The following is a 22,272-nucleotide window of genomic DNA, read 5'->3' as shown; positions in this document are numbered from 1 at the left end:
GTATCAACAAAAAGATTCAAATTCAGGTTGCAGAATTTGCAAGAATACCAATCATGAGTCAAAAGATTGTAGATCCATATGTAAAAGGTGTCCCAATCATTCTCAAAGAGAAGAATGATAAACAAGAGGCAAACTTCAATTGAGAATGAAACCAAACAACTCTTCTCTTGTATGAATGTTTAATAAGAAACATCAAATGTATGGTATTTGGACAATGATTGCAGTAATCATATGACAGAAAATAAAAAGATATTTATTAACCTTGATCATAACTTCTTTTCTCAAGTGAAATTTAAAAATAAAAAATATTATCTTCATAATAATTCACTCGACTCATTTATTACGAACGTACTAGTTCATTACCTCGTAGTCCCCAAACGATATAGGGGATTTCAATATATATATATATATATATATAGTCTCTTATCCATCTAATACCATATATACCATATATCGAGCATGATGCTATTAAGTTCATATGATTTTTATTCAAGTCCCGCTCTAATCGGATTCTCCGGAGAACTCTTTCTCTCTCAATTTGAATAACCTTAGCCATGGATTTGTTTGAGCAAAAACACATGAGATATTCCTCTCATGACACCGAGAGCAAATGATCCTCTATCAACACTCAATAGCCCTCGTAAGGTTGGATGTTACTCCCGATGACCGGTTATACTAGATTTAAAATTTCTAGGCCTATAAGTCCGGTATCAAAGAGTGGAGTATTCATATATGACATCCTTGATATCTCAAGTTTAAAGATCAAATACACCACTGGGATGATGAAATTGTTGTTTGACAATGATGTATCATTAATCATTTAGCATTCTATGAGTGAATCAATAAGTGAACTCATTCTCACCTGTACTGTATTCCTAGTGTCTCCACACGAGTAGCTATAAGACCAGTCACATCCATCATATGAACGGATATACAGTACACCACTCTGTCCGGTTATCTCGATGTCCCTCTCGAGTACCCTATGATCGAGATTATTTAGGGTCTGTGTTTAAAGACGAATCGGTCTCATTATTGTGATCTCATCATTATTTGATTCTCATTGCACAAATCCATGGACATCACTATATATATATATATTATATATATATATATATATATATATATATATATATATATATATATATATATATATATTAATAATAATAATAATAATAATAATAATAGAAAATGAGTAAATATCATAATAATAATAAGCAAAAAGAGTGTGTGCCATATCACATGTGTCATCACTCACGTGATTGGCTTGCAAAACACCTATGACTAGTAAGCATCATATATACTGTAGAGCACCATTTGAGTATGGAAGGTTGCCATGTGTTTCGTCAGATTAGTTCCTCCATTATTGAATGCTTCCAAGTTATGAAGTCGAAAGCTTGGGCGGATGAGCTCCTCTTGTATATGTCAGGCAAGGGGGGATTCGATGAAGGCAAGGCCAACCAAGCTCCTCATCTTCGTCATGTAGAACTTATAGCGTATATCTTCTAAGCATTGGAAAATCTATCATAGTTGTACCTGCAAGGTGTATTCTAAATTTGTTGACTAAGCCTCTAACTCAAGGGCCATTAAATGAGGACAACACGACCTACTAAACTCGATCGTCGAAGATCTTGGGACCCCATTGGTCAGGGCATCTACATATTAAGGCAACTTGGCTACTACTAGCATTGAGATAGCTCGAGGCAATTCTATCGAGGTTTGCGACACCATTGACTATTGAGGGATAGCAGGCACCAACTAAGTTAATTGTGAGAGTAGAGGCACGACCAACTGTATCAACATATTGAACAAGATTCATGAAAAATTCGATTGACACTAGTCTCATGAGTGTCTAGACGGAGGTAGTGGCATCAATGGTTGGAAAGATTGATTATTGACTTTCCTTGTTGAACATGATATGTGTCGACAGTGGTGCACCCTCACTTGAGTGCTCGTTGAGTGGGTCCGTAGTGTAGTGCTCTTGCGATATGAGATTTTCTTTCTAGTGCGAAAATAATAATGATGATAATCGATAATATCTCTGTTAATCTGACTCGGTCCTAAGGTATGTGTATAAGAGTTTGAAGGTGCCCGTAGGATAGTTCGAATATTCATATCCTTGCCCGATGATTGACCTACAAGAAGATTGGACGGGTGAGGGTGTCCGATCCGATTCCTCCTATACTCGAGTTAGAACCGAAATAAAAAGTGGATTCATTGATGAATTTGATCTATGTTATATTAAATAGATGGGTCATTATAGTGAGTTATGCCTAACAAAGTATTGTATGGTATGAGCCGAATATTTCCTTCTAAGAATATTATTGTCATATGTCTTGTTCCTTGCAGAGCTACAATTCGAGATGAATTTTCCTGTATCATGAATTTTGGCATACTATACTCGTATTATTATAATTTATTAAATGAGACGTAAAGGGTTTCTCCTTTTATTAAATCGGACGTGATCTTATTAGTTGCTGCGTGATTAACTATCCTTAGGCAAAACTTCTCATCTGACGTTAGAATCGGTAATCACAAACATGTGATCACTCATTATTAGTTATTTAACATATATTTATTACACATTATTAGTCATTTAACATATATATATATATATATATATATATATATATTATACGTAAATATTTTCCAATAATATTAATTGAGAATATTTTCTAGTTGGTGTTTAGAGGGATATATATACATGCTTATAAAGATAGCCATGTCATGGGCTGAAACCATCCATCGGTATTCGTCGTCTCTATCAAGGAAGACCAGAGCTTTAAAATTCGCACTTTGTATTATTTCCACTTGTGCTTCCTTCCATCCTCCATCAACTCCTCCAAGTATTTATTCGCTTGCTTTCTCTACAGGAAAGAGAGGGAGAAGCGGGGAACGAAGGGAAGATAATTTCGTGAGCGAATGTACAAGGTATCTCCTTTCCCAGACTCTCAAATTTTGTTTTAGTGCGCCTCAACCTCTCCGATCTCCTTCAACGTCATGGCATTTTCCAAAGTCTGCAGCTGTTGGAGGCTCCTCTACCAGTGGACCACGTCTTGGGCGAGCAAGAACTCGGAGTCAGATGGCAGTCACCACCCTGACAGCGATGAAACTTCGGACGCCATGAGGCCCTCGGTCGTAAATCTACACTTTGTTGTCGTGTGATGTTTGGTTCATTCTGTGACCACACGATTCCAGATCAATCCAAGAAACATGGGATGACGGACGTCTCATCTGTGCTCACAGATGCGGAAGACGCTGATTAGGTTGCTCTGTTGGGTGCAGGTCTACGTCTCCGGACCTTGTGGTGGCGCCGGCGGGAGCGAGAGGGACATGGGTGTAGGTCCCGACACTCGCATCCTGAAGGTGATGCTTCGCCATGGGCTCGCAGTGAACGCCATTAGAATTATGTACCATCACGACGGCTGCAACGGGTGGACCGGCTGGTGGGGGGGAAGCGGAGGGCAACTTTCCGAGGTCAAGTCAAAACTCTAATCATTCTCCACAACCTCCAGTTTCTTGGCAGCCTCTTCCTGACAGCAGCTGCAGCATAGAGCTGTTACGTTCATCCGTGTATGTTTTTTGCGCATGCATGCAGATCAATCTGGATGTCGATGGCGATGAATACTTGACATGGATAAGTGGTCGATATGGCTTTTTCCGCGGCGAAATGGTGATAAGGTCGCTGACTTTTGGCAACAACAAGAAGACGTATGGGCCGTACGGGGTGGAAGATGGTTTTACTTTCGATTTGGATGCAGGAAGTCAAAGGATCGTGGGGTTCTTCGCCCGCTCAGGCCAATTCCTCGACGCCATCGGGGTTTATACAGCTTAGCGATCCACCAAACATACGTCTACTCTCCTAAGCCATTGGATGCAACTGAGAACATAAGCGATCGATATAATGCGTCTCATAAGATCGTCTCTGTACGAAATTAATTCTAATATCTGATAATAAATAAAGGTCTTTACCTCAATCCAAATTCCGTACTGTTCCTCTTATTTGGAAAGGAAATGGAGATCCCAAAAACCTGTAAGTAAACCATATAATAAATATGTCAACGCATGAGATAGATAGTCTCCGTACGAAATTGATTCTAATATCCGATAAGAGGTTTTTTTTGCCTCGATCCAAATTCCTATCGTCAAGCAGTCTCTTACTTGGAAACAAGTGATTCCTTCCGTAACTCAAACTATAAGATGAGTCCATGGATATGGTATATTAGAGAGGCACAGAAGAGAAGTAACCCTATCCAAGGGAGAAAGTTTAGAGAGAGAAGAAGAGGTAAAAATTCTCATCACCTCAAGTTCTTCTCTTAAGTGTTAGGTTTTGTTCATCACCATCAAACTCAGCCTTAGCCTCAGCCAAGGTTATAATTTTTTTATATATTAAAAAATATATTTTTCTAAGAGAAATTACATGATGATGATGATGATGATGATGATGATGATTTCCAAAAATGAAATAGAAAATAGAGGTAATTTAAATAAAAAAGAGAATCAAATATCATGAATTAAGATTATAAAATTTGTAAATAAAGAGTTCTGGACATTATCTTTTTTCATTTTTTTAAATTATTAAATTATTACTCATTAAAAGTATATGTCAATATGAAACTCATGTTATAATTTAGGGTTTAGGGTTGATACAGAGCTCTTATCTGTAAATTTTATAATCTTAATTCATACTATTTGATTCTCTTTTTTCTTTAAATTACCTCTAGTTTCTATCTCATTTTTGGAAATCATCATCATCATCATCATCATCATCATCATCATCATCATCATCATCATCATGCAGTTTCTATTAGAATAAAAAAAACAAAACCCCACCATTCAAAGAATCAAAAACATTTTGAAGTCATTACAACAAGCACAAATAAATAAAATGTAAATTGAGTTTCAGTGTCACAGATTAATCAGTTTATGCACCTACTAGAGGGCAAAAAAAAAAAATGTAGATATATGCCAAATTTCCCATTTTTGGCCTGCAACCTACAGTAGACATATACTAAGAAAAAAAATAGTATACCCAAATAACTCTATATACTAACTCAGATGTTCATGCATTTTTCATGTGGAACTAAATAGGAATGTTATATGCTAATTCGGATCTTCATACCTATATATATGATGTAGAACTAAACTGAAAGAAATGTTCACATGTAGTATTCTCACTTGATTTCTTTTTCTTGGACAAGAAGAAACATAATCTCCAGAAATTTGCAATCTGTTGCAGTGTAACCCCAAAACATGAGCTCAACAGCTCCTCCATATGAGCCACAGCATCCACTCTACAGTGTGTGTGTGTGTGTGTGTGTGTGTGTGTGTGTGTGTGAAGAAAGCATTCTGCAGGCCACCTACATGGAACGAGCATGTTGTGTCATTCAAGCTTCAGATTTCATGTTTTGGTATTCCTCGGTAGACTAAGTTTTCATGTGTATGTAAGCTTCTTTGATTGTCTTCTCTGATGCTTGTAAAGAAGGTGTTGGTGCTCGAGATACCGGCCATGGCTGGTTGATGATGTCCATGGTACTCCCTTTCTAACTTATGATCTGCCTATCTAACTATTTCTTAGTTATAAGGCCACAAGTTTTGGAGTTGTATGACACCATCAATTAGCTTCATCGTTCTGTGACTTCAAATGGTGATTCTTTTGCTTCACAGACAATGATTCGTTGCGTTAGGTTGAATTTATGTAAGTTTGCCCGAAAAACACATATGATGTTAATCTACCATGTTAGAGAAACATTTGCTGATATGTTTCAGAGTATTCAGCAGCACCAAAGACTTTTGCTGATATGTTGTGTGTTTCATGGAAACTCTAGAAGAGGATCTGCAGGCATTAGAATTATATGTCACCTAAAATTGTACATATTTCACTCCAGTATTAAAATTGACATGGAATACTTAAAAATATTTTTTCAAAAAAAAATTCAAGACAATCATATAGGACTAACCAATCCAATTGTAATTAGAATAATCAATGATTATCATATGGAACTAATTCAGCAAGAATTATAATGTTGTTATGCTCGCTTTTAATTCATTCGTGAGGGTAGCAGGCAGAACAATAAACCGGCAAACCAATTGTTCTTGAGAAAATTCAGTATTCAACTCTAGGGAAGAAAAAAAAAAAAAATCAGAACATCAAGTCTATAAAAAATTTACCAAAGTCCTCTTGATCTCCAATTCAGTAATGCAACAACTTTCAAATTAATGGGCTCCACATATTATTAAGAGGAAAAAAAAATCTGATACATGTTGATGTTGTTAAGTCCCTTTAAGCTGCCTCATTTTACTTGATTCAGATAAAAAACAGAGGCAAATGATATGAGAACTCGATGACCAAATGCTCACAAGATGTACAACTTCAGGCAATAAATGCAGGAAACTTCTGAGATGTTCAATCTCCATTCGATTACTGTCATGAATTAATTGAAAAAGGAACAAGAAATTTACAAGGAAAAATGTTGTATCAACTTCAACTGTACAGTATGTGTCTCTTCCAACTATAATGATATGAGAAGCTCTGTCCATGCCAAAGGAGAATCCGCGAGAGCAGGAATAATGGTGTTGTTGACACCATCTGATGGTCTCTTTGATGATTGGTGTTCACAACTAATGAAATCAGAGCATAGTTATTACTAAGATTTATTTTCTAGCAGTAATATTTATTTCAAACATAATAAGTGAAATTAGAACTAGCTCATTCATGCGATTCTTATCAATTCAGGGATCCAAAATGATACAGATCAAATTTATTATGAGCACGGTTAATATCATCTTCTCTATTATTATTGCAAGGAAATTGAACTGTTTCTATTTAATTCATCTAAGTAGCAAAAGAACATTCCTTGAGCCTCCATATTTGATGCCTGCCTAAAACACTTATCTATATGCTTGGTAGGTTGAGCTCATCGAACGTGGATTTAGCATAAGATTGCATCTTGATGATTAGTTCTTCAGATTGGTAGTGATAGATGTGGTAGAACAGGAAGTGCAGATGTTGGTATAGTTGCACACACCTCCCTTGTACTCTTCCTATCAATTTCCATGTAATCGGCTCGTATACTAACATTCTTCCCCTCCATCTTTTGTACAAAAACTCTGGAGAGATGGAAAATGTTGAGTATCATAAATTTTTCAATAAATTAATTATCATTTGACTGTGTCATTATTTTTTTTTTCTTGTTGATTTTGTACCATTTGTATGGACTTATCAATTTACACACACCTACTCTATTTTTTAAAGTTTTGCGAGATTAAACAAGTCGATGAACAAACACAAAAATAGACATAAATACTATTGGACAAGTACTACAAAGACCACTGATAATTTTGGTTGGACAAAAAGATATTATCGTAAAATTGAACAGATACCAATAAAGGAATCAAAGATAAAAACAATCACAATTTACCAAAAATATTTTCAGAATATCATATTATCATATCGGTGTGTCAAAACTGGCTTCTCCGCAACTACCATAGTATTTTATTTTAGGCTATCTTTCTTGTCTATGCCATTCCCAAGCCTTTTATTAGTATAGCAGAATTTGTATATTGATCACTTTGATACTATGGCATTGCCTGAACATTGAACTCAAAATATTTATGCAAAAAAATAAATAGTATACCCAATTAGCCCCATACACTAACTCAGTTTTTCACGCATATTTCACATCGAACTAAACTGGAATCTCATATACTAATTCAGATCTTCACGCGTATTTGATCCGAAACTAAACTGGAGTATTTACGATATGCAGTGCAAATATAAGCATCTCCTGAGGTTTCTAAAAATGAAGATAATTGTAAAACCTGTGTTATTATTGACAGAACAGAGAGGCAAACTAGAAACAACTGAAAGAAATGTCCGCATGTGCTATTCTCATCTAATTATTTTTTTCTTGGACAAGAAGAAATAGAATCTCCAAAAATGTGTAACCTGTTGCAGTGAAACCCCAAAACATGACACCATGAACTCAACTGCTGCTCTATATAATCCACATCACTGCTGCAGCAAACATCCACATTCCCCCACTCTGCTCTAAACCGTGTGAAGAAAGCATTCTGCAAACCAGCTACATCAAACTAGTACGTATCGTTCAAGCATAAGATCTCATGTTTTAGTATTACTTGGTAGAATAAGAGTGTTGTTGTATATGTCAGCTTCTTTGATTTTATTCTCTAATGCTTGCAAAACAGGTAGTGGTGCTCAAGATCCCCACCATGGATGCTGCTGCTGATGTCCGAGGTATCATTTAACTTTATCGATTTGTGGTTTTAAATGGTGATTATTTTTGCCTCATAAATATCAATTCATTGCATTAGGTTGCAATTTTTAAAGTTTGCCTGTTAAGAATCGGAATTGATGAGAAACAAATATGTGATGAGTCTACCATGTTGGAGAATGAAAATTTTGCATTCAAAGAAAATTGTAGAATGTGATTCAGATGAAGATTAGCTAGAACCTTACTGTCAAATTATGTGAAAGAAAGATATATGGGTTATGGCTTTGACCTTAATATTGCTAGGTGAATGTAACAGTTCCAACAGTTAGGCTTTTGTACATGATGCAATGAGATGTGTTTTTGGGTTCAGGAGCTGTACCTTTAGTTGCTGATGATAAGGAACAGAAGATGGACATTACTGCAATCGGGAAGAAACTGAAGAACTTTTCCATGAACGACTTGGGATCAGTTGGACCAGTCAAAGAAGAAGAAAAAAAAGGAACATACGAAGAAGAAGGAACATATGATGAAGAAGAAGAAACAGATGACAAAGAAGAAACAGATGAAGAAGAAGAAATAGATGACAAAGAAGAAACAGATGATGACGACGACGATGATACAGATGTGGATATAATAAACTGAGTACTGATTTCAGAACATGTTTTACTGATCCCAATATGATCAGTCTCAGACTGTCAATAAGCAAGGCAATTGTCTTGGAATAAATCCAACTTGTTGATTCCTGTTTTGTTCTTCTGACATTTTACTGGATCAACTCTTTTTACATGATGAAATGCCTGTCTGTGTGGAATATATATTAGACTTGATTCATATAAAAAACAAGAGGCAAATGATATGAGAATTAGATGACCAAATGCTCACAAGATGTACAACTTCAGGCAATAAATGCATGAAACTTCTGAGATGCAAGAAGGTTCTTTTCTTTTCTCATCTTTTCAATCACAGTCATGAATCAATTGAAAAAAGGAACAATGGTGTATCAAAATTCAACTGTATAGTCTGAGTATCTTCCAACTATGATGATATGTGGAGCTCTGTCCATGCCAAAGGAGATTTCTCGAGAACAGCAAAAATGGTGATGTTGATGCAATCTTCTAACAAAGCAGCCATTATCTCCATTGATGTCTTTTTGATGGTTGGTGTTCTAAAATTTATCTATCTTCTAGCAATAATATTTATTATAAATATAATAAGTGAAACTAGAACTAAATTGACGAACATGTCATGAGATTCCTATCGATATGGGGATCCGAAATGATACCGGTTGAATTTATTATGAACAAGATTAACATCATCATTTCTGTTATTATTGCAAGCAAAGAGAACTGTTTTTTATTGAAACTTGATTCATCTAAGTAGTAAAAGAACAATGTCAATGAGCAAACACACAAGCAAACGTAGATACAATTGTACAAGTAATACAAAGACCACTGATAATTTTGACTGGACAAAAAGATATATTGTCATAAAATCGAACAGATGCCAATAAAGGAATCAAAGATAAAATCAATCAAAATTAACCAAAGTTCTTATTCGGTATTGTTAATCATTATGATTTTGTCATGCCGGTGTGTCAAAACTGCCTTTCCCACAACTATCTCAGTATTTTTAGTTTACACCATCTTCCTTGTCTACTCCATTCTCAAGCTTTCTATCAGTATAGTAAAAATTTTGCATCTTTTATCATTTGATTGATGCTAATGCATTGCATAAACAATTAACTCCATTTGTTTGTGCTAAAAATAATAGAATACCCAATTAGCCCTATATACTAACTCAGTTGCTTACATGTATTTCATGTGGAACTAAGTCGGAATGTTATATACTAATTCGGATCTTTTTCACATATTTAATATGATCTTTACGCATATTTAATATGAACATCAGCAACTGAGGTTTCTAAAAATGAGAATAATCGTAAAACTTGTGTTATTATTGGTAACACCCAGGGAGGCAAACTGGAAACAATTGAAAGAAATGTCCACAAATTCTGATCTTTTTTTGTTCTTGGACAAGAGGAAAGAGAATCTTCAAAAAGGTGTGATCAGTTGCAGTGTTAACCCCAAAACCAGACGCCATGAACTCAATAGCTTCTCTATATAAAGCCACAGCCATGCTCTACTCTACAGTGCGTATGAAGATGAAGAAACTAGTATGTATCATTCAAGCATCAGATCTCATGTTCTGGCATTCCTTGATAGAATAAGTGTTGTTCTACATGGAAGCTTCTTTGATTGCATTCTCTAATGCTTGTAAAGAAGAAGGTGCTGCTCAAGTTCCCGGCCATGGTTGATACGGGGACGCAGCCAAAAAGTCATGTATGCTGTTGCCGATGCCCATTGACATAGTGAAAATAATCGCAGTAATAAACCGAGTAATGATGTTAGAACATCTTTTGCTTATCCCAACATAATCTGTTTCAGACTTTCTATAAGCAAGAAATTTGTCTCCCAATAACACCGTCTTGTTGATTTCTGTTTTGATCTTCTCATTTGTTACTGGGTCAACTCTAGTTACACAAGTGATATGGAGGACAAAAACAAATCAGGATGAAGATACTGTACTTAGGTCACAGAACAAATACATTACTGTGTATAAAAAAACATCCTTCAATCAATGCAACTAGTGACAGGTAAACATTTGATTCCCTCGTGCAAGGCGGTCATTCACATTCGGCTGTCCCAGCGATTGACCAGAATATAATTGCCATTATCTCTATTAGGTAAAATGTCTGAAATCAGAGGAGATCACTGTTAGAACATTATGGTCATAGAATCTTGAACATTGACTGAATCAAAATCCTTTGTGCCTGCAGATCATGTTGCTTGAATATTAATTATGATAGGACAAACCACAAGCAATGTCTACATAAGTATAATTTGAATTACACAATTCAGGTTTTCAGGAACTTGTACTGAAAAATCGTGTGGTTGAATCCAATGAAAGAGTTAAATACCCAACAGGTCTCTGTAAATTGGTTCAGAATCTTGTTGAGCTTTTGCACCAAGATAAAGCTCGGAAATTTGCACAAAATTATGTCTGGAAATTTCAAGATAAAATGTTAAAACAAATTCTTGTTTTTCAGTGTGCTCACACCAGGAAGGACTGCTGATCTTCCACACTTCCTGCATATCTATAAGGACGATTGTTACCGAAGGATCGAGTAAGTGATGAATTCTTTCGAAGTAAAATGAAATGGTTGAAGGGGAACAGGGTTCCTGTAATACAGCATACCATGGCAAACCTTAGTGCATGAAAATGGAATACGAAAAGCAACAGTGTACAGTAATTGTGGACTCACGGTCGAGGCCCGTATATTTTGACTTGACGTATGTGTGTGTCCCTTCCATTTAGATGATTGGATAAAACAGCAATTTGGAGCATAAAAGTATGAATAAAGGTTTCCCTGCAAGATGAAAGGACAATTTAGTGCAGTTCTAATTCACACGTTTGGATACTCGCAAGATGAACTGTCTTGCTTCCAGTGAAGAGCCTCATTATAAGTGCAGTATCTTCAATCTGACACAGCTGTCCCAGTAGGCAGGTAAAGTTTTGGGTCTGCTTAAATATCTGGCAAAAACATGATATGTTGATTTTTTTTTTTTGTTGATATCAGTATGCATCGTTTGAGACTTTGAGTGCTGGAGGTCGCTATTTCAATCAGAAATTTTCAAATTTTGTAATTTCTACAACATGAATCTGTTCCTTTTTCTTTCTGATATATTCATTTAACAATCAAATTATACGGAACATTTCAAGAAATATATATACAATAATAAATAATAACACTTATATGCTGCCTTTTTCATCCATATTGACCAAGTAAAATATATAATAACAAACTTCACATCATACAAGGTTACATGTGCTGATTATCAGATTGCTCCATATAACAATTTCTTGATGTTTGAAATTTTTTTTTTCCCAAAACCCGAGTACACTTAAAGAAAAATTGAGGCTTAAGACATTTTGCTAGGAGTTAATAAGAGGCTTTGTATTGGTCGTTGCCTATCAAAAGGGACACGTAACCTGTCTTCAATTTATTTAAAAAAGTTGAGATAATTTTTTTCTATTATCTTCCACCATTATTCTTCTGCACCTCTTTTTCCTTATTTAATCTTTTTCTGTATCCTAGGGCTATGCAGAAGTTATTCTAACTGATTCACCTACTATGTAAAGAATATTCAACTTATCAGCAAAATGAGAATGATCAACTTGAAAATGTAAAGTGCACTGAATTGACACAAATAACAATGGTATTATAACAGAGCAAAAAGAAATATTTTAGTATCAAATAAATGCAAAAGCAAGCAAGGAGATTGAAATATCATTAGTGAGACTTACCGGGGATCATTACCAGACAAAGAGATATGGACCCAACCAACTGGCTTCACAAGCTCCACAGTTTTTATCTCCTGTTACACAGGAGTGCAGAAACCAAATTATTCAGTCCAACAGTAAAGTTCAATAATCAGATTATTGACCTATATGAAAATTCAGCTAGTCCCAGTAATTCCAAGATCAGCAAAACTGCTTAGTGGTTCTACAATCATTTTCACTCACTCGATTATTACCAAGGTCTGTAATAACAAACTTTCCATTGTAATGGTAATGTAGAACTTATAACTTACAGAAAGAAAGGAAAAGAACTAAATTGGGAAGGAAGAGACACCTTTAGGTTGTGGAAACCATCACCAGCACGGATTGAGATCTTGCTTGGTGTGTAACTCTCATCCAACTTGAAATCCACATAGAGGACAACCAGCTGAGCCAGATGATTCATATCACATTTAACAACAAATCAAGATTAACAAGAAAACAGTGACTCAAACTCAAGCGGTTCCAAATAAAAAAAAGGTAAAGGGACGGACATAGGAACACAACCTGCAGCTTAACCTTCTTCTGAAACTGGATATTGACCAGATGGGGTTGGGCTCCATCCGATCTGAATCAATAAACAAACTGATCACTAATCTATCCACTATAACCAGCAAAAGAAATATTTCACCAGCAGTTTTTCTCGAGGGTATCCATTTATCATCGAACATATATCAACATTTAAAGCGAAAAATATTTAACTTTTTCATATTCCTCATCGATCTTTTACAAAACTAATCGAGAAAATAATGTTTTCAGTTCTTTCTTCCACGGAAAGGTGGGAAAATGATGCATTGAGAAAGATGAACAGGGGAAGAGTGATTATTTAGCTCCCCAGCAGTGTAGCAATTTACTAGAAAACGCGGTTCTTCCATTTAGGGTTTGGTCGATTCGTACAAATTCAAAGAGGGTAAAACGAGGAAAATCGTAACTTTGGAAGATATCGAAAGACACAATGGGGAGAGAAAGAAAGAATTCATCTTAACTGCCAGTAGGTATCGAGGTTTTCGTCGCGGAGGGAGAGGACGCCGTTCCCGGGCTTGCAAGAGCTGACGCTCCACGCGGCCTTCTTCGCCATCTCACGGAGATCGTCGTCAACCGACAGCTGAGGACTCCCCGTCAGCTTCCCCGCGGCCGTCGCTGTCTCCTCTTCCCCGTCCGATTCCGTCGCCATGGCCGCCTATTCCCACCCTTTCTGCAAACGCTTTACGGAAATCTATTTCAAATTCGTCCTCTCCCGTATATATATATATATATATATATATATATATATATATATTTTTTTTTTTTTTTTTCTTATACGAAAAAAAAGTCAACCGCTTTTAATTAAATCTTAGTTGATTGCTATAGATTTTAAATCAAATGTTAAGTAATGATTAAAACTCACCTATAAATCTTTTGACTCGTCTCTTTTGATCTCTACAAAGTCCTTGGAGTCTTGGACGAACTCAAAAAAATTATTACAACGAACATGAAGATAGTGTTACACAAAAATTGATAAAACGATTACGATATCATTTTAGTTGTTATACAAAAATTGAAATAAAATAAAGATGAAGTTAAAGAGTAAATCATGAGAGAAGATATCAAGAAGAAATCATCTGAATTTAAATATATTGTGACTAAGAAAAAAATAAATAAAAACTAATATGAAGATAGTGTTACAAGGCTACCCAATTAGATGTGGGGAGATAAATCTAGATGAGATGTTAGATATAACAAGGATCCTATTAATAGTGAATAATGTTAGAAAGTTTTCACAAAAAAATTCTAATTTTGGGAGCAATATTCCACTAAGGATGCTTAGATGACAAAAATTGTTCATTTCATTCATCCCTACAAAAGTGGGTCTTTTGTGGGTTATCATCCCAAATATTAGTGTTGTAACAACTATTCACAATGATATGAAAATTATCTTTAATATTATTGATAAGCTTATGTATTGATTTGTAGGTAGTACAAGTGTTGTTAAGGATAGTAGAAGTTTTGTTAATATTATGAGGGAGGGATCTAAGTGTTCAATATTATGAAGGATAATTTTCTTGACCACAAGAAGGTCCTGAATACTTAAGCCACCCTTGTATCTTACCAAGTGCTTACTTATGCCACCCTTGTACCTTACCAAGTGCTTTGTCGATCAAAGTACTTTGATATCTATCTAGTAGCAGACATTTAGAGAGAGAGAGAGAGAGAGAGAGAGGTAGGTTCCAACATATTTCACAAGTTAACTGCCCTCTTTGATGCCTATTACAGATAAAAAGTGTTTGGTGTCAAGATTGTAATAGGAAGGGAAATAAATATTAGACTTGTCTGACTTTTAGGAAAGTGAGGGATTAAAAAATATCCTGCATCTACTCTTGAACCAATTAGATTGTTCATCATTGATCAAGCAAGGGAGGCAACACAGGCAGCAATGCATAGAATCCAAAAATACAGAATCAAAAGCCTTTTACAAATCCAGCTTCAAAAGAACCTATGGAATTCTGTCCTTAGAGTGAATGAATGTTTCCTATTAGATTGTTCAGATTTGATGAAGAGTTACCACAGGATCTATCTCCACAGAAAGGGAAATGAACAGCAAAACAAGATTGCCTGGAAAAGCAGAAACCCTAAGAAGATGAATACACAATTGGAAGTTTTGATATCATCTAATAAAAATGGCCATGGACTCATCAACAAGAAGTAACAACAGGCAACAATCTTTTACTGATGTGAGACTTAGAAAGAGACTGCTCTGTGAATTCAACATAACTGGAAGCACCATATTTCTACAAAGGAAACATATTGCACTCGATGAACAAATTATATGCTATTGATGTACACACTATATTTGCTACAAGTTATAGTTGCCTTGCAAGCCCCAGATATGCCAAGTGATGCATCACAGTGCTTGCCTATACAGAGAACTCATCTCAATGGCACCAAAAATAGGCAAAAACAAAAGGACTAATTCTTGAAAGAATTTTTGAGGGTCCGGATTGTGATCATGAGTTGTTGCCTTTCGCCTTCTACTTCTGCAAACTTCAGGCTCATCTCAGAGTATCTTCCCTGCATTTCTTTCAGTTCAGATTCCATCGATTCATTTTGTCTTTTTAGCACTGCCATTTCACTTAATACATCTGCAGTCCTCTTTTGATCATATTGATTTGCTTCATCTAAACCAGTTCCAGCACGCCTGCTGAGACAAACACCACAGGTAAGAAGAATGAAATCTTTATTAATTCTCACATAAAGAGTTGCTTGAAATAATTAACCAACAATAGAAGTTCAAACTAGAGCAGGGAAGAGGACAAAAAAATGACAGCAGGTCTTGCATCAATAGTCACCTTATGAGGAATGCTTTATCAGTACCATCTGCATCGTATAAGTGTTCTTTATCTTCCTTTGACTGCTGCAGAAAATCTATACTGCAATTAGCTTCATCTTTGCTAGCATATTTCCAACTCTGACGGAAATGCTTTTCATCCTGCAACAGTTTCTCCTTGATGTTAATCTTCATTTGTTCAAACAGTACACAGATGGCCAAAATCCAAGTGTTCAATACACATGCATACATACGTGTCTAAGAATATTGGCATGGCATGATAAATTACAATCAGCCTTGCATTTTGACATTAAGCAGAATCTCATTTACTTTTTCATCAAATGAAATTTGATAAAACTTTAATATAAAGTAGGTTAACGAACAAAGTCCAATATTCTGCAAAGATTAAAAACAGAGCCCAAGGTTTTGGACATTTTTCGTATAAACATAGACCAAATCCGTCATGCTTAGCTCATAGCTACAGTTTTCTGTATAAGGAAACAAAATCAAAGAAAATTTTACTAAAATAATTTATTGCAATCACCAAATATCTAAATTTATCTTCCTGAGGATAGTATTGGAAGTCAAGAAATTAAGAAAATATGAAATAAGTTCTTAGGCTAGTTTGCACATTTTGAAACACAAAACCAGGTCAATTTAATAACACTGTTATAAATAATGGATCAATTAATTTAGTACAAATTAAGAATAAAAAATTTCCCGACCTCAGTTTGCAAGCCTTCACAGTAACTCAATTTTCTTATCAAATTCCGATATAGTTCTTTGCATTTCTTTAATTGGATTGCTGAGATCCTTCTCCAACTCTATGGATGAGTCAATTAACATTACTTGTCACTGATGATGATACGCATCATGGTAAGTTCAAGACAAATGACATATGCTAACAAAAAAGATTTGAACAAAACAGGGATGTGCATGCAATATTGTTTATAAGCTAGTGTGTTTTTGTTCTTTTAAATGGCTGTGCATGAGTAAGTGCATGGATACATGTGCTTGCTGAAACAAAAGACTACTGACTCTCTCTGCATTGTGGGTGTGTGCCTGCATCTGTGTGCCATGTGCTACTGAGGGTGGGGTTTGTTTCTATGTTCTATGGTACATTACTCCCATCTCCAGTGGTATCATGATGTGCAAAACTAAATCTATCATTCATGTTGTTTTCCTTACATTTGTAGTCGTGCTTGTGTAGTAGTCATCTACTTTTTCCTCCCTGCTGGTCGTCGTCTGTTCCTCCAAAAGAACACCCCTCAAGTGGGAAACTGATTTTCTCAGATTCTGTTTTCCCAACTCAATTTCATCCAAGGCATGCTTCAAGTCACCGTGCTGCATTGTAAGAGTTGTTGCCTCAGATTCCAGCATTGCTATCATAGTATCTTTTTCATCTTTTATCTGTCTCAGTTTATTCATTTCCTCCAATGATTTATTTACTTCTTCCCTCAGTACTGCTATCTCATTCTTAAGCAAATCAATTTCCAAATTTTTATCTTGAAAAGACATCTCGCTTCCTTTAATAGATGTCCTTAATAGTTCCATCTCTTTTTCTTTCTCTTCATTTTGTTCAAAGAGAAGAGATTTCTCTGATTTGAGCTTCTCCATCTCAGTTTTGAGTGATTGCATTTCCTCTAAGGAGTTTCTTTGCCTTGCTTCCTCGGACATCTTGTATTTCTGAAGCTCTCTCTTCTTGTCTTGGAGTTCCAACAGTAGCTTATCTGCCTCTTTTGATTTAAAATCTATTAGGCCAACTAGTTGCTTGAATTTCATGCGGTATTGATCCTGAACTAGTGCCAAATCTTCATGGGCTTTCTTCAAAAGTTCTTCCAGGTTGCTTTTTTGTGAATGCAAATCAGCAGCTTCTTTTAGTGTTTTCTTGACGATATTCTCATTCATTTGAAATGTAGATGACATATGTGCAGAAAGACTTCTAAATTCCTCTTGAAGCCTCTCAACAGTGATAGAATTGTTCCATTTTGTTTTTCTCAATTCCTCTTCTGCTATTATGGCCCTTTTCTCTTGCTCAACTTTAGCATTTGTGATGGTTGCTATATCTTCTTCAAATGCTTCGGTCTGTTTCTGAAGTTCTTTCTCCAAGCATTCAGCATGAGATTCAAGGTCACTGATTATGGATAAATGTGCCGAACACTCATACTGCATCCTGAGTTGTTCTCGTAGTTGCATTTGTTCCAGCTTTGTGGTGATATCATGGTTTTCCTGTTTCAAAATTTCATAATCCAAGGCAAGCTGCTCCATTTGCATTTCAAGATCTTCTCGGTCTTTCCTGTAAAATTCTACTTCATTGTTAAGATCAATTATCTTGTTCTCGAGCGGGTAAGTCATCTTCATATCATCACGTTCATTGAGAAGTGCATCCAATGCATATTGCTCTTCGGTGTCATTTTGAGAAATTGTTTCGAGTAACTGCTGTTTACTTTCAGGTTTCTGTAGATGTGGAATTCCATCTCCCAATTTCAGTTCCTCTAGTTCCTTGTCAGTTTCTGTTTCGATGTCCATTTTGTTACATTTCATACAAAGTGTCTCCCTATTTCTTTGTTCCAACAGTCCATCAAGATCTTTCACGGCAAGTAACAGCTCAGCATTAGCTTCTTGTGTCATTTTTAGTTGCAAGCGAAGATGTACATTCAGATTTTTCTCATGATCTAGCTCTTGCTTAATTTCTTCAAGTAAAGAAAGATGATCTTCTGCATCATGCTGTGAGAGAGTAGATAGAGTTCTATCAACTTTTGTTTTCTTTTCTGAGAACTTGAGCTCATCACATTCCTCTTTAAGTGCATCTCTCTCGTCCTTTAGGCTATTTAATTCCCTTGAAATTTCTTGTCCTCGCTTATTCTCTTTGATGATTTGCTTTCGGAGAGTCTGCAGCTCCAGATCAGATAATTCCAACTTTCTGGTCAAAATAACAATATCATTTCTTAATTTCTCAATGCTGTCCTCTGAATCATGAGATGTTTCATTTAACCCAGCATCACCCAGACTGGCTGTTGAAGCATCTGCACTTCCATCAGGGGCTGAATTGCCAGACCAGTCACCCGAACTGGACATCGGCTTTTTAGGAGTATCACCATTGGTAAGCGATGACAGGAAGCTAGTAGGATGATTACGGGTATTGTTATGCTTGATGCTGTTCTCTCTTGGTGTATATATTCCTGAACTGGTGTCCGAACCTGATGCTGATATAGCATCAAAGCTGTGACATTTTTGGAGGTTTCCATTGGAATCAGCATTATGGACAAGAATTTCCCTGCTTGACGAGAATTTGACTTGCGCCTGACTGTTAATATGTGAACCATCAACCTGTCGAAATGTATTAGTTAATATCATTGTTAATCATAGGTAATCCAGAAGTACTATGGAACATGTGCACTTATAAAGCATTCTCTTTGACTTGAACTCTTGAACAAATTTCCTGCTAATTTCTTGAAATATATTCCAAAACAAGCATATCGATTACAAGAAATTCATCTCAATACCATGCACATTAAACTAATTCTTTTGGCTCCTTATAAAGCATGAAGTTCCACCGGTCTGTCAGATAGATAGTGATAAAGAAATGAAACAGGTATTAAGCATTCCACTAAAGTCCAAACATGTGACAATAGACAGCTTAGCTTTCGGGTACTCCTTCCACAATCATGTTTTGCATATTTGAATGATGAGATACGGCAAAGTTGTTTCATCAAGGGATTCTTTTAATCGGCAAGCTTTTACTAACCTGGTGATGTATGGCTATATTATTTTTGTAAATTTTGCCCTACACTTACAATGTTGATGCCATTCACACCATTGGGAGCTTTGATGCTTTCCTCATTGTCGAACTTGCTTAACTGACTTTGTAATGTTCTTCTTTGCCGCTTAACTATCGTTTCTCCATCTTGATCACCTTCTCTGAGGAAATATTCACAGATAGAACTGAATGATCAGCAAATCCACAGTCAAACCATAAAATGTATTTCCCTAAGCATACTAGTCTCTGTTTGTAGTCTACCTTCCATCACCATCACCATCACCCTTCACTTTTTGAATGGTAATCTGTCATTTCAAACAAAAACAAGAATAATAAGGAAATATTCAGTCAAAATCCAAGTACTTGTGTGACCCTTGGATCACATGAAGTGCCTGATCCATTCACCCCACTTGTTTTTTCTTTGTTTGGGCAACCCTGAGAGGTTCAAAGAAAGAACAATGGCAAGAATTATATTTTGGCAAGCATGTCAGTGTGGTCTATTCTTTATTTCTTGAACAGAGCTTGACTGAGAAACTTGTGATTTCTATTAACCTGCAGTGTCAGATGATGCATGAGATCAATGGTTATCAATTCAGAAGGTGGTGATGCTCACATGCAAGATGGCTCCTGTATTTGATGCCTTGAGAGGGAGAGAAACAGAGGATGCCTTGAAGACCTCAGCATAATCCGCCAGGTTAACAGCGACCTCCCCCAAAACCTCAGCTTTGCTCGATCCCTGCGATCCTTTCGACGAATCAGTCATAATTGCTCGCACACAGCACACTATAAAGCACATCCGAAAGCGATTCGAGAATCTCTCATACAGCAGCTGAGAGGAGAAATCTGTAGACTTTGTCATCCATCTTGCCGGTCTTCGGATTGCGGACGAGCTTCACTGTCTCGTACACTGGATTCGCCCAGTTGCAGGTGCCGTCCACCGCCGCGACCTTCTCCGATCTCGCCGTCGGCTTGGCGACGTCCGCCGGGACCAGGCTGACCATCATCGCCTCCGACGCTAACAGCGGCACCTACCAGAATTCAACCACCCCAAAGGCATAATCTATCTACAGATCTCTGTAACATTTGTCGGTCGGAGTGAGAGAGTAAGATGAGCTGACAGATGTGACACCAAACCGACCTGCGTCGCATGGAACTGCAGCTTGAAGACGGCCTTGCTCCTGTTCTTCTCGCTCCTCCATCGCGCCGCCTTGAACATCTTCGACCTCTGCTTCAATTCTTCATCCTTAGGCCGCGGAATGCAGGGTGGTCACCTGCACCAACCGCACAGGAACCAGCACTTATTGTCAACACACTCTCTATGCACTCACAGCAGCAAAGAGAGTACTGCAAATGGGTGGGTTGGTGGATTTGAGATGCCGAGGCTCACCCCTAGGGAATACGATGGTTGAGGTGAAGAAGAGAGCAGGAAGACAACAAGAGAGCAGATCTACCAACTGAGCTATTTGTTTCCACACACGCACGCACTCTCTCCCTCTCTCTCCCTCTCTCTTCTCTGTAACAGTTGGTCTTTGCGGGAATAAAATAATACAAAGTTGAAGGCAAATGAGAAGCTTCTGCGCAATAAAAAAACATGAAGGTTTTGAAAAAGGTGGAGTTGATCTGTTGATGTGAAAAAAGTAAAAACATATGTGGGGGGATTGCTTGAGAGTTGGGACTCCTACAAGCAAGAGGAGGAGATAGATTTAGTGAGAGAGAGAGAGAGAGGTTGGTTTGACAATTGGTGCACATTTATGGGCAACGTGATGTTGGCCTTTTGGGCATGTGTTGGGGAGGAAGTCTTTAGGGCAGTAGGAGGAAGATTAAATGGATTCCATGTGAGATCGATCAGACCAGAAAGGATGAGAATGCATTAGCCACCCATTAAATATTCCAAAGATTAAGTGTGAAAGATTCATTTCTTGAGCTCATGAGCTTATGTTGTCTGTAAAACTTCATGGTTTCTGTGTCCTACTTATTTCCCAAAAGAAGATTGATGTTAGTTTCTGAGTCAGAATCTATGAAGAGTAGTAGTATTTTAGGAACATATAATGTTTGGATTAGATTGATGCAAATCTCATGCTTCTTCTCGAGAAGCGTGCAGCACCAAAGTGGCATCATCTCCATTGCACTGCATGCTCCCACAGTCACGTGTCTCTTCCTCCCTGCAGCAGATAAAAGGCCACTGCCACTGTCACCCAATATTGCCTGTGGAAGCACAAAGTGGACTTGGTAGGACTGTTCATGTTCCCCACTAAAAGGCCTCTGCATGTTGCATCTCTGGAACAAGGTCCTCTCCCGACATAACACATGTTTGGACCAATAAATCCAGACCCCCATGGCAGCATCTTCACCTCACAGAAAACAATGCAGGGTCACTGGAAGGCAAGCATCTCTTTTACCCACCCTAATCTACTGCACTCCATGGTCCCTGAAGATGTCACACCTGGGTTCCATGAGTTTGAGGCCAAGGAATCAGAGTGCTGGGGTAGCTAGATCTGATTCGGATTCCCTTCATTTCTTTCTCTTTGTTTGTATCGCAATGCTCCTTCTTCTTGTTCTCATGCTCTCTGCACTTTGCC

The 22,272-nt window shown here is 36.9% G+C and overlaps 3 protein-coding genes across 7 annotated transcripts; 1 reads left to right on the top strand and 2 right to left on the bottom strand.

Moving 5' to 3' along the window:
* The first annotated feature begins 2,993 nt into the window (after positions 1-2,993).
* Positions 2,994-3,980, top strand: LOC103977873 (jacalin-related lectin 19-like). The gene is made up of 3 exons (XM_009393523.3): positions 2,994-3,132; positions 3,283-3,474; positions 3,596-3,980. Exons 1-3 carry the CDS (start codon positions 2,998-3,000, stop codon positions 3,830-3,832), a joined length of 564 nt encoding a protein of 187 aa, XP_009391798.3. The 5' UTR covers positions 2,994-2,997; the 3' UTR covers positions 3,833-3,980.
* Positions 3,981-10,166: 6,186 nt separating this feature from the next.
* On the bottom strand, positions 10,167-13,855 carry LOC103976841 (anaphase-promoting complex subunit 10). 3 transcript variants are annotated; one of them, XR_010495692.1, is made up of 7 exons: positions 13,616-13,855; positions 13,137-13,197; positions 12,925-13,017; positions 12,597-12,667; positions 11,554-11,658; positions 11,209-11,470; positions 10,167-11,061 (listed from the first exon to the last, which is right to left on the bottom strand). XR_010495692.1 is itself a non-coding variant. In XM_009392170.3 (6 exons), the coding sequence occupies exons 1-6, from the start codon at positions 13,801-13,803 to the stop codon at positions 11,401-11,403; spliced, it is 588 nt and encodes a 195-aa protein (XP_009390445.1). In that variant the 5' UTR covers positions 13,804-13,855; the 3' UTR covers positions 11,095-11,400. The 3 variants fall into 3 exon arrangements, 1 of the variants encoding a protein (XP_009390445.1); XR_010495691.1 differs by having other exon boundaries at positions 10,167-10,983; XM_009392170.3 differs by lacking the exon at positions 10,167-11,061 and having other exon boundaries at positions 11,095-11,470.
* Positions 13,856-15,341: 1,486 nt separating this feature from the next.
* LOC103976850 (uncharacterized) lies at positions 15,342-21,213 on the bottom strand. 3 transcript variants are annotated; one of them, XM_009392191.3, is made up of 9 exons: positions 21,081-21,213; positions 20,832-20,964; positions 20,518-20,721; positions 20,307-20,429; positions 19,955-19,998; positions 19,731-19,854; positions 17,122-19,263; positions 15,956-16,095; positions 15,342-15,807 (listed from the first exon to the last, which is right to left on the bottom strand). In XM_009392191.3, the coding sequence occupies exons 2-9, from the start codon at positions 20,907-20,909 to the stop codon at positions 15,576-15,578; spliced, it is 3,087 nt and encodes a 1,028-aa protein (XP_009390466.2). In that variant the 5' UTR covers positions 20,910-20,964; positions 21,081-21,213; the 3' UTR covers positions 15,342-15,575. The 3 variants fall into 3 exon arrangements, with proteins under 3 accessions (XP_009390466.2, XP_009390457.2, XP_018675683.2); XM_009392182.3 differs by having other exon boundaries at positions 20,832-21,122; XM_018820138.2 differs by having other exon boundaries at positions 15,342-15,804; positions 20,832-21,122.
* Between the last annotated feature and the right edge of the window lie 1,059 nt (positions 21,214-22,272).

This window comes from Musa acuminata, chromosome BXJ3-4 (assembly GCF_036884655.1).
Source record: "Musa acuminata AAA Group cultivar baxijiao chromosome BXJ3-4, Cavendish_Baxijiao_AAA, whole genome shotgun sequence".
Classification (NCBI taxonomy): Eukaryota; Viridiplantae; Streptophyta; class Magnoliopsida; order Zingiberales; family Musaceae; genus Musa; species Musa acuminata.
Note: the sequence above shows the minus strand (reverse complement) of the source record. Positions and strands in the feature narration are given on the sequence as shown.

Bases quoted from the DNA above. Each gene is read 5' to 3' on its own strand.
- LOC103977873 (XM_009393523.3), top strand. From the start codon at position 2,998: ATGGCATTTTCCAAAGTCTGCAGCTGTTGGAGGCTCCTCTACCAGTGG. The intron at 3,133-3,282 runs GTCGTAAATCTA...TGTTGGGTGCAG, and splicing joins CGGACGCCATGAGGCCCTCG to GTCTACGTCTCCGGACCTTG. The intron at 3,475-3,595 runs GTCAAGTCAAAA...GCATGCATGCAG, and splicing joins GCGGAGGGCAACTTTCCGAG to ATCAATCTGGATGTCGATGG.
- LOC103976841 (XM_009392170.3), bottom strand. From the start codon at position 13,803: ATGGCGACGGAATCGGACGGGGAAGAGGAGACAGCGACGGCCGCGGGG. The intron at 12,668-12,924 runs GTGTCTCTTCCT...CCTGTGTAACAG, and splicing joins ATGGTTTCCACAACCTAAAG to GAGATAAAAACTGTGGAGCT. The intron at 11,471-11,553 runs GTGAGTCCACAA...GCTGTATTACAG, and splicing joins AAAATATACGGGCCTCGACC to GAACCCTGTTCCCCTTCAAC.
- LOC103976850 (XM_009392191.3), bottom strand. From the start codon at position 20,909: ATGTTCAAGGCGGCGCGATGGAGGAGCGAGAAGAACAGGAGCAAGGCC. The intron at 19,855-19,954 runs GTAGACTACAAA...ATATTTCCTCAG, and splicing joins GATGGTGATGGTGATGGAAG to AGAAGGTGATCAAGATGGAG. The intron at 16,096-17,121 runs GTAAGGAAAACA...AAACTGTTGCAG, and splicing joins ACACAAGCACGACTACAAAT to GATGAAAAGCATTTCCGTCA.